This window comes from Dendronephthya gigantea, unplaced genomic scaffold, assembly GCF_004324835.1.
Source record: "Dendronephthya gigantea isolate DGI-Jeju-01 unplaced genomic scaffold, DenGig_1.0 000023F, whole genome shotgun sequence".
Classification (NCBI taxonomy): domain Eukaryota; kingdom Metazoa; phylum Cnidaria; class Anthozoa; order Malacalcyonacea; family Nephtheidae; genus Dendronephthya; species Dendronephthya gigantea.
In genome coordinates this window covers 1,528,938-1,540,987 of record NW_021163033.1, presented here as the reverse complement: position 1 = coordinate 1,540,987, position 12,050 = coordinate 1,528,938, and the positions used below count along the sequence as shown (strand labels likewise).

Here is a 12,050-nt window from a genome sequence, read left to right as displayed (position 1 = left end):
TGTAACTGGATACGTAGTTTGGTTTTTAGGACAGGATACAGCGGCGTGTTTGCACGTTGTTCCCAACTGGGTACCTAGAAATTCATTTATGAAATATTAGGTTTAAGGGCTCGAGACCTAGACTTCGATACATGATTCGTAAAGAATACTGAGCCAAATTTAACTTCTTGTTCAATTTAAAATCCATTTTTTTATAATGGATATTATTCCCGTACATTTTTCATGAAACGGGTTTTCCTTTCATATTTGCTGGAAGTTACTATTGGCTTTTCTTCTGCTATAGCGCTTTATCAGCTCTTCGTATTCGTCTATTTAAATTTTGTAACTTTCCTCCGAAAGATTACAGTGCACAATTGTAAGAACATATAAACCTTCTAAAGATGCTGTGATGGGAGCGAAGACACATAATAATATCATAGTTCTAAATGTCTTGTACGAATGTGATCGCCTTCAGTCAGATGTATTATCAACCTCTCTTCTCCAAGTTCAAATCATACCTGGAGCGCAATAATTCAATGTAAGCAACCCACAATCCTTTGCTAAACATTGTTTACTTCCTCTAAGATAGTATCCAGCGTTACATGAACAAACACCATTTCTACATTGATGTTCACAACCATTGTTTGGAGAGCCGCATTGTGTGGATTCCTGGCATGGAAATAAAAAGATTCAGTCTGGATAGTTCTTCAAAACACAGATGGAGGAGCAGTCATTCCATAACAAATACCTTCAGTACTGGACACGAATTTCCATTACATTGTTTGGCTTGCGTGACCACTCTTGTTCTCTTTTTGCTCCCAACTGAACATGTTTGATCACACTTACCCCAAGATGACCACTGTCCGACCTGAGGAAAATGAAGATTTTTGTTAAGATCATTTTTGGGCATAGTTTGTAAATTGAAGATACAGTGACTTGCATCCCCTGTATTATATGTTATATATAATAGGTGTTGGTATAGGATTGGTGCTGAAACGAGATGGTGCTGCATTGCAACCAATGAGATTTGTTTCAGTTACGAGTATGAAGCCCCTTACCGTTCCGCTGACCGTGGCAATAGCTGCAAGACCACGCTTCCTACCTTGCAATCTCTGTTGTTTCTGTAATCAGTACAAGCTTTGTATGTCTCGATCGCTCCACATTTTTTACCGCGGCACACGGGTGATTGAGTAATTTTACGAGTTTTCCGTTGCTTTCCGACACCACAGCCGTTGTCACAAATAGACCACGAGGTCCACGCCCCCATTTGGCAATCTCGATTGATGTACCGCGTACAAACCTTACTTTCGCTCAGTGTTCCACAACTATTTCCACCACAACTTCGATGTCGCTGTACTATGCGAGCTCGGGATGATTTTCCTAAAAGTACCATGACGATTAAACACAATAAACCTGTACGTATTTTGCTGTTGGTAGTTTTTAAAACGTTGACGAGTTAAAACGTTCTCGTGCTGACATTGAGCAGTATGATTTCACTTTATTATTCACGTGTTCTTAAAGGATGTTTGTTTATAACAACAGGATTTATCATATACGTCCTTCTAAATATACACTGAGGTTGCAGAAAGTTCCATCTGCAATAAACGTTTTTCCTACCACAGACAGTAGATATATAGCGTAGGGCGAATTAGTTTTTTTAGTATGTCGTGTTGCAAATAATGGATTATCACAGTAGCCCAAATGAATCACCTACAGTAATATATGCCTCAATCCCTACTTACCCTGTCCACACGTGGAGGAGCATGCTGACCATGCGCTCCAAGAGCTCAGCTGACAGTGAACAGGACAACAGCTATGTACACAGGCTCGACTTTGAAATGTTGTGGGACAAGGTTGACTGCAGTAATTATGACGAATTATCTTTCGAGTGCGCTTCTCTGTCCCCCCGCCACATTTTCCGTTTGTGGCAACACATGCCTGCCACTTTCCCCATGAGCTCATCTAGGAGAAATAATATGAACGGTTTGGTATCTGGTAAAAATCAGAAGAACAAGATCCAAAGATTGTCTACGGATACTTGGAGTTTGAGCTGTATATAACTGATAACATGCTATACTTTTTGAATCTCGACGCATGCGTTTTTCGAACCACACCATTGATTAGTTGGAAAACATCCTGACAGATTGGGCAAAAATGCAAGAACTTACTTGGCATGTTATAGGAATCGGCGTACAGCGTTGGCTGACAGTTTTTAATTTTTGTGTTTGACTGCAAGAGCCACCGCAAGAAGCTGGGGTCGTAATTCGTCTTGACCTCGTCTGGGTACCGCTGTTTTTCCCACAACCACCTGTGAAAGAAATATTCAGTGATTGATAATAAAAGGCAGTACTAATTAAGGCGATATTTTTACTGCTCGCTTTCTAATTATCTAGGGTTGGAAAAATATTTCATAACTAAAACTTGCATACGCAGGATTATTAAACCTGAACTGGAATGTCAGATCCTCTGGTAGGAACTGAACTTACGCCCCTGATTTCAGGGGAGTACCTTTACCACTTGTTACCACTGACCACGGTAAAAATTTAGTAACCTGTCCATTAGCAGTAATAATCAATAAAAGAAGGGCTAGGTCATTATACTTACTAGAAGAACATTTGGTCCAAGCCGACCACGACGAGAGCACGCAATTTCGTGGACAACACGGGCCGGTGCACGGCTGGCTGTCAGTTGTACTTGGGCAGGCATTGCCATTGCACGAACTTGGAGTTGTGATTTTTCTCTTTCGGATCTTTGTTCCACTCCTCTCGCAAGCAGCATTACATCCTCCCCAGGGTCCCCAATTGCCCACGACACAGTTGACCGGACAACAACTGAATCGAGAGAAAAGTGGGAAAACAAAATCAATTAACAACTGAAGAAGAGAAAAACACATTTCAGTCCAAGAATATTTTTAGGTCAGTCACCTTTCCCTTTTATAACCTCACTATGGATACAATATTTAGCTACAAATACAGTGAATATTCATGAAATTGAACGGGACAGTCGAAAAGGTTAGTTACAACTAGAAAATAACATATTTTAAGTGAGTGTCAAGACCATAGCAGAGATACGATTTACACACTGGGCAACAAAGCCGGACATGACTTGGGTAATCTTGGGGAACTATAGGGATTGTGTAAACAGCCCCTTAAAGACTTAAAATATCAAATTAATATAATTATTTGAGCACTATGGCGCTATTCCAATACTTTTTTATGAGGATTTAGTTTGAAAAATTTTAGGGAGTTTACCATCTACGACGCAGTTAGCTCGACGTCGCTACTCTTGAAATAAGTTTCAGGAAATTAATAATGCGCTGCTATGACTTTGAAATAATCATACAAACGTTTCAATTAGCTGATATTGCAGTTTCATATATACAGTTTCATGTCACATTGCAGCTGCTTTCATGTCGTCCAGAAGCCGTGAAATTTCCTCACTTGAAGGCGTCGTGAGAGTGGCAAAACTATTGTCTTGCGTGTGGTGTTTCCTTGTTTTGCAAGCACGTCGTCGAGCTGGCCACCTCGTGAGTCTTAAACCCCCTAATACCGATCAAGATGCAAATAGCAGAGCTCACATTAATCGGGCTAAAAAGGATTTTGCAGTCAAGGTTAATCTGTAAATGATGTTATAAACAATTGTTTTTTGGCACAACTTTGTTGACCTTGTAGCAACAATCTCAATAATCCAAGGCAAGTCTGGGCAGGCTCAGGCGTAGATTACGAATCGTGAAAGGAACCATTGAATCAGCGAGGTCCTCATTTATTCACCCAATAATCAGTTTATTGGGTAGGAACCGTCAAGTGCGTGAATTCAGGAATGTCATTGGTAGAAATTGCATAGATATATAAGATATAAAGAAGCTCTTTCACAAAAGGAACGACCCTTTCAAAAACACGAATGTAAATTAATTTTCAGGACAACACTTTTTATTGCCAGGTTTGGATGGCTAACTTTTTTCGGACACATCGAAAAATATTTACAGACCATACAACAGCCAATAGCTTTTTCAAAAGCAGTATGCAGTAATCTTCGCATGGAGTGTTACATGTCTGTGCCCAACTGATGGACTTGGTCACTGGTGATACTGGGACATTCCTTCAGCCATCGGATCGACCAGGGGGGTTACAAGTTCACATTTTCAATTAAGCGCGCTTACCATCCTAGTTTGATTAAGTATACCATAACAAGACGGATATTGAGTGGACTCGTATTTGGTCAAGTTTCCATGACATCCTCAGGATTCGTATCTACCAATCGTATATTCGTTCTTTCGTTATAATAAATATCTTATTACATTTACCATTAAGGTCCATTGGCATGTGTAAAGCAAAAAAACCTTCTTGAAATTCGAGTAGTATTGAGAGGTGATAATGACATTAAAGCTGGCTAAGAATGGGGGAAAATTTTTTAACCTGGCAAGATCGGGCATGAAAGTTTCTTTTGTCCGTAATCAAGTTCTCGACCAGAACTGAAATCTTTAGTAATAAATCTTTTTAGTTTGTTCCAATTATTCAAGGTCAGGTCTAACTGGTTCAAGTCATTTCTAAATAGGCGTGATAGGACACGTTTATGAAACAGAATACGGGCTTGAAACGTGGGTCTTATATCTGCGACCTAAAAATCGTTCACGACCGCCATATGCGTGTTTTTTTCTCTTATGCATGCACCCTACTGCTCTAGCTATTTTGAAAAAGTTGAAGTTGATGTAAAAAGATGAACACGCCTACACTCAGGGACGCATTTCCGCCGCACTTTTAGCGTGAAATGACCTTTTTAATTTCGCGTGTGTTACTATAGCCACATTTATATCTTAAGTCGACCAGCTCTGCCATTTTAAAAACACAGCAAACATGAAAAATAAATAATAAACATGAAAACAATTCAAAAGAACACAACTTTTGTTGTATAGATGACTATATGTCGATGTGTTCACTTGTTTTAGGTCTCCTAAGGAAGCCGGCAAGCTATATTCTAGATATTCTAGTCTGATCTTTGCATGAATGGTTTATATAAAGCATGGTTTATAAAGCATAATCCAGTCACGATAACTATTTAATGAATAAAGAAATGCGATTTTTCGATTGATGCGATGTTTTGAACCATACCTCAACAGCTCTATGGGGTCTATATTTCGATATATTCGACCATGCAAAAGTCGAATATACCGGAATATGACACACTCGACCATGGTCGAATATACCGGAATATGACACACTCGACCATGGTAGAATATACCGGAATAAATAAACGAAACTTTATCGTTCGTTCAAATTTTAATAAGCCTGATTGATTAAAAACCAGCCTTTACGTCGAAGAGCGAACCGAAGCCATTTCTAACTGGGCATGATAGGACACGTTGATGAAATGCAATCCAGAGCTTATACATCCGCATTTTTCGTGCGTTTATGTCGCAACCCGACCAACTCTGCCAATTTTAAATACACTAAACTTAAAAAAGATATTGAAAACATTTCAAAAAACCTGAATTTTTGTTGTATATAGACTACTTGAAGATTTGTGATAGACTTTGAGTGGAAAATACATTTACTTAAAATTAATTTGTTTAAAATAAAAACAAAATTCGTTGCTCGCTAAATACCTGGGGATAAAATTCCAGGACCAAATAATTAAAAATAAATTGATCCTGTCTGCTTGTAAAAAGCTTGAGTTTACAAGTTTTCAGTTCTCTGGTAATTCATTGACCGGGTAAATGGAATGATCAAGCTGTGTAACACGAATGTAAATATTTAATACCACACTTTCTTATCAGGTTCGCATTTTTCCGTACACCTTACATCGAAACGCATTTATGAACCAGACAACAGCCTACCTGCCATCTCCACAGGTTTCCGTCCTGTAACCAGGACAGGGTTTTCCGCCGCACCTCGGGCTTGAAATAATCTTCACCGTTCGCGTCCGTTGTCCATAGCGACAAGTCGCGCTGCAAGCCGACCAACTGTGCCATGAATAGTAGCAATCTATAGGGCAACAGGTATTCGGGCAGGGCGCTGTATCAATGTCTGTATAGGGACAATGTCCTGGGCAAGTCGAGGAGCAGTCAGGCGGGCATGGTCTGTAGCAATATCCCCCGGGACAATATTGTGTCCTGAATCGGTTCTTTGTACCGGAATATCCGCACGATGCTGAACAAGGGCTCCATGTACTCCACTTGCTATAAGTACAATACCAGCTGCAGGGGCCGAATTTGACTGGAGTAACATTGCGACACAAAAGAGTGTAAAATAATACTGCGCCTGCAAGCAGTAGCCGCGAAGGACTCATTTGTTGTATTTGTAAAGAACGCTTTAGAGACAGCGAGGAACTTTTACCAAGAGAAACTCAACTGGAAAATGACACCGAATGCAAAACACCATGCACAAATATTCACAAGACGCTGGGGTATTTTGAAAAAAAGGTAATCTGATTATGATGGACCTTTTCGCATTGTGCTTTTTACCCAAAGCAGTTTGCAGTAATCTTCACAAGTAGTGTGACATCAGTGTACTGTTTTTCCTAACTGGAAAGCTAACTCAAGGAGAGATACTATTGTAGACATTACCTTTTAATTTTCTTGTCTGTGCATGAAACTGAAATCTTTAGTCAATAAAGAAATACAGAAATATTTATATAGAAGTTACTTTAATTTGTGTTTCTTAAAGTCTTCATTAGCGATTCATTAGCTTCATTTTGATATACGTATTATTTATTAAGGGTCTGGATTTTCAACTAAACATTTTCTGAAATCTTCATGTTTCTGAATTATTCCAGTTTCTCACGTTTCTGGTGTGGGACTTTGGTTGACATTCCTCGATGGTTATAGGAATGTCACAGAATGACCACGCCCATCTGTTGGCTTATAGTTCAACCTATAACTCGGTCACATGACCTAACACCGACGTGAGAGCCTTTTATCCAAAGGTGATTTGCCAACACAAATTTTGGGCCGCCAATTTCGAACAGAGCACTTTCACGCGTTTTCAGTATGTTCAAAGAGTATGATTTTTTGACAGATGCCACACTGTTTTTTTATATTGTTTGAAACCTCGAACGCTTGGGGCACGTTTGCACTTGCAATCTTCCTTGTGATTCTCGCGCTTGATATGATCCAGCGAATTAGTAATTATGCTAGGTCTCGTAAAGCAGTGATGTGGAGAGATTGAGAATATTGGCGCTGGTTGCCAATCAGGGTGATTTTTCAAAGGGCAAGATCGGGCATGAAAGTTCCTTTTTTCGTAATCATGTTCTCAATCAGAAATGTAATCTGTAGTACGAACGAAACCTTCTAGTTCGTTTAAATTCTTACAAGCCTGGATTGCCCTATTAAAAAGTAGGCGAGGAGCGAACCGAAGAAATTTCTAAAGAAGCATGATAGGACACGTTGATGAAACGCATTCTGGGGATAGTTGAAGATTTGTGATAGACTTTACGGCTCAAATATATGCATGATTATTGAATGAGTAAGCATTTCTGGTAGAAATTGCTTAAGAAAATTAAAGTGCCCCAGATAAATTAAGAGATTAATTTAAAGTCCCTAAAGATCCACAATCGAGTTTTACTATTGCCAAAAGTCGCGAGCGAAATTGTTTTAATTATCAAAATGAATGGAACTGTTATAATAGTTTCCCCACCTGATCCATTCTTTGAGTTTAGAAAATCACTGACATTTCTTTATTCATAAAATAGTAATCGTGATTAGATTATGCTTTATATAAACCATAGCTTGCTGGCTTTCTTAAGAGAACTAAAACAAGTGAAGTGACACATTGACATATTCAGTGGCGTAGCCAGCCCGACAATTTAGTCATGATATGCTAATATTTTGGTGATCATCGACTGTGAAAACAATGAATTTCTAAAGAAATGAATAATGATAATAACATAAAATTTGCATAGCATGACTAAATCGTCAGGCTGGCTACGCAACTGGACATATTAGAGCCGAAAATCTATACATTAATTTTTAGTTTAATCTAAAACACAAATGCTTTAGCCTTCTTTGTCCTTTGATCATGTTTTTGAGGTAGCCTGAATAGGCGACGTATCGCCTATCGACTTTCCCAAAATGAACCCTTTCAAATTGCACAGAATATCGCGTTGCGTGGAAAATTTATAAAAACTTCCAAACGAACTGAGTATGATAAAAACAAGATTCGTCGCTTGTTTGAATATACCTTGGAATAAAACTCTAGGATCAGATAATTAACAATAAATTTCTTTCGATTCTTGAGTTTACAAGATTTTTGCTTACATTTAGTTATATTTTCTGCTGGTAATTTATCAACGTGGTAATTGAAATTATCAAGCTGAGAGCGAAAGATAATTTGTAACTTTGTGTAACAGGAGTGAAAATATTTAACATTTCTCGTCTGGTTCGCATGCCAAACTTTTTCGGACACCTTACATCGAAGTGTATATATAAACCATCAAATAGCCTACCTGCCATCTCCACAGGTTTCCTTCTGTGCACTAGGACAGGCTTTTCCCTTGCATTGATCTTGTACATTAATCTTTGCAGTTCGCGTGCGTTGTCCATAGCGACAAGTCACGCTGCAAGGGGACCAACTTTTCCAGGAATACTGACAATCTATAGGGCAGCAAGTATTTGGACAAGGCGCTGAATCAATGTCGTCGTAGGGACAATATCCTGGGCAAGTCGAGGAGCAATAAGGCTGGCATGGTCTGTAGCAATATCTCCAACGACAATAATTCTTAAACCTGATTCGTGTTCTGGAACGGGAATTTCCGCACGATGGTGAACAAGAGCTCCATGCACTCCACTTGCTATAAGAACAATACCATTTGCATGAATCAGGTATGCTCTTATGTTTATATGGAATAACATTGCGACAGGAAAAAATATATAATAACACTGTGCCAGTGACTACTAGACGCGAAAGACCCATTTCTTCTTTTGGTGAAGAGCGCTTTACAACGAGGAACTTTCACCAAACAGCACCAGCGAACCTCAATTGGAAAATGACACCGAATGCAAAACACCACGAATATATGATGCTGGATGTATTTAAAAAAATCTGATTATGATGGACTTCTGAATTGTGCTTTTTACCCAAAAGCAGTTTTCAGTAATCTTCACAAGTAGTGTGACATCAGTGTACTGTTTTTTCAGATCTAACAGATGGGCGTGATCATACTATGGCATTTCTATAGCCATTGAGTCAACCTGGGGGATCACGAGTTTAAATTTGCAATTTAGCGCTCTTACAATCTTCCTCTGGTTACTGGGTACAATACTGATACAGATATTGTATCGTATTTGTTTGACTTTCATTCAATCATTAGGTTGAATAGAAATTTTGAATCTAAATCTAAACCTATTAGAAAATGAAACTGATGAATCTCTGTGGAGAATCCAAGACTTTGGGAAAAACACAAAAAAACTGCTATTCGGTAAATATCCGGTATATATTTTTGGCTAAAGACTTAAGTTTTGTATACAGTCAGATAAAATAAAAAGTAATGGGTTCAATCGCATTTCTTCCCAAGCTAGCTTCTCAGTCGACTATAGTTCAAAGCTAGTTAGTCACATGATCCAAGGTGGGGCTCTATGATCAAGGGTAATTTGCCAAGACAAGTTTTTCGAGGCCAAAAATTGCTGTATCGAGGAGAACACTTTTACGTGTTTGTTATATTCAAAGGTAGGACTTTGACAGATAATACACTGTATTGCCTTAAATGTCGAAACTAAAAGAAATGAGTTTACACATAATTTTTAATGATTTTTTCTTTTGGATTGAATCAGTTTTAGAACACTTCCTGGTGGGCGGCGAAGTTCATTTCTGAACCACAGCAAGAATCCAATCACGTCCTTAACTCTAAAATTACGAAAAGCTTATTTAAGAATTAAGCTTACTGTCTTCATTTTGAGGAAAGTCAATCACGCGATAAACTACACTACATGGGGCCAAATTTTTATCCATCACAATTTCGGGGCGTTTTGTATAATCACTGTCAAGCAGTTATTGCTTCAGGCAAAGATTCTTTGTTGCCTTAACGCACGTTTACAGTATGAGTGACTGCAGTGCTTATGTGTCCTTTAGGCTGTAAGCCTGCATGTACAATGCATTATTGAAAACACCGCCTTGTGAACTGGCATAAACTAAAATAGGTTTTATAGGCCAAGTTCCTGCAGGTCTATTGACGTGTCTGAGGCACAAATCATACTTGAAACTCAAGTGATATGGAGAGATGATGGGAACATTAGGGCGGTTGCCAATTGGGCAAGATCGAACATGAAAGATTCTTTTGTCCGTAATATGTTCTTGAGCAGAACTAAAATCTCTTACAGAAATGAAACCTTTTATTTCGTTGCAATTTTTATAGGTTTGGCTTAACTGATTCAAAACCAGTCCTTAGTACTGGTTTAAACGGTAGCCGAGGAGCGAACTGATGCCAATTCTAAACAGTCATGAAAGGACACGTTGATGAAACGCAATTTAAGAGCTTATTTCGTGGCCTAATCCTGGCGACCTAAAAATCTTTTACAAATTATCCTCATGGCATGAGTGCTTTCCTCATGCACCATACTGGGATAGTAATTCACTGAGTGATATGGAGAGATGATGGGGGAGTTAGGGCGGTTGCCAACTTGGCAAGATCGAACATGAAAGTTTCTTTTGTCCGTAATGAAGTTCTCGTCCAGAACTGAATTCTTTTGTACAAATAAAAACCTTTTATTTCGTTCCAATTCTTAATGGTCTGGCTTACCCGATTCAAAACCAGGCTTTAGCTCTGGTTTAAACGGTAGCCGAGGAGCAAACTGATGCCAATTCTAAACAGGCATGATAGGACACGTTGATGAAACGAAATTCCAGGGGCTTATTTCGTGGCCTGATCCTGGCGATCTGAAAATCCTTTACAAATTATCCTCATGAGTGCTTTCCTCATGCACCATACTGCGATAGTAATTCACTGAGTGATATGGAGAGATGATGGGGAGTTAGGGCGGTTGCAAACTTGGCAAGATGGAACATGAAAGTTTCTTTTGTCCGTAATGAAGTTCTCGACCAGAACTAAATTCTTTTGTACAAATGAAACCTTTTATTTTATTTCGTTCCAATTCTTAATGGCCTGGCTTACCTGATTCAAAAACCAAGCTTTAGCTCTGGTTAACACGGAAGCTGAGGAGCAAACTGATGCCAATTCTAAACAGGCATGATGGGACACGTTGATGAAACGCAATCCAAGCGCTTATACGTGGCCTGATCTTGGCAATTTGAAAATCTTTTACAAATTATCCTCATGATTGTTTTTCTCATGCACCATACTGGGATTGCTACATGGAAATAATATTGATTTCACTCCACATCGCAAATCGTGGGGTTAGCTACGATCTAACTACCCAAACTTTCAGTTAAGAGTTTTTTATGCAGCCTGGCTCAGGTAACTTTACTTTGGTGAAACAACACTTCTGAGTTCTGGCTCACAATTAAGTACCTACGAACTACCGTCGTTGCAAAAACGGCCGCCAAGATTGACTTACCTGCACTGCAACATAATTTCTACACGTTTGTTACAAAGAAAAATTATACAAAGCAGCAAAACGTGTACAATTTGATAGTTTTAAATGAAACACTGAAATGTTTTGAGGATTGCAATTTATGGATTGGATAAGTGAAGTTTGGCGAAATGGCTGTAATTTTTGCTACGCTAAGAGGATAAATCAAGAATGTTTTCTTGCAATTCCATGACGTTAAATTTTCTTAAAATTCTTATGTAATTATCCGCCTTTAATTAAGAGGGGTTTGGATATTTAAGAATTTCTATAGTGTCCCTTTTTATAGAAATGTGTAATATGATTGTCAAAAGCTGCCATGAATGCGTTAAGTTTTAGTTCTGTTTAGTTTAGTTTATTTGAGTTAAGTTTATTTCAGTTCAATTCAGTTCAGTTCAATTCAGTTCAGTTTAAATCAAGGATCATTATAAGACATAAGTAGAAAACATTATTCGGTGCTTTTACTGAATTCCTAAACAGTAGAGTAGCCAGCCTGATGATTTATCCTGCTATGCTAATATTTGGTGTTCATTGACAGTGAAAACAATAAATTTCT

At 38.5% G+C, this 12,050-nt stretch overlaps 1 protein-coding gene across 1 annotated transcript; it reads right to left on the bottom strand.

Annotated features, from left to right (window-relative positions):
• Positions 1-1,175: 1,175 nt before the first annotated feature.
• Positions 1,176-3,081, bottom strand: LOC114522729 (spondin-1-like). The gene is made up of 6 exons (XM_028543472.1): positions 3,062-3,081; positions 2,584-2,810; positions 2,148-2,287; positions 1,722-1,941; positions 1,285-1,359; positions 1,176-1,192 (listed from the first exon to the last, which is right to left on the bottom strand). Exons 1-6 carry the CDS (start codon positions 3,079-3,081, stop codon positions 1,176-1,178), a joined length of 699 nt encoding a protein of 232 aa, XP_028399273.1.
• Positions 3,082-12,050: the final 8,969 nt, after the last annotated feature.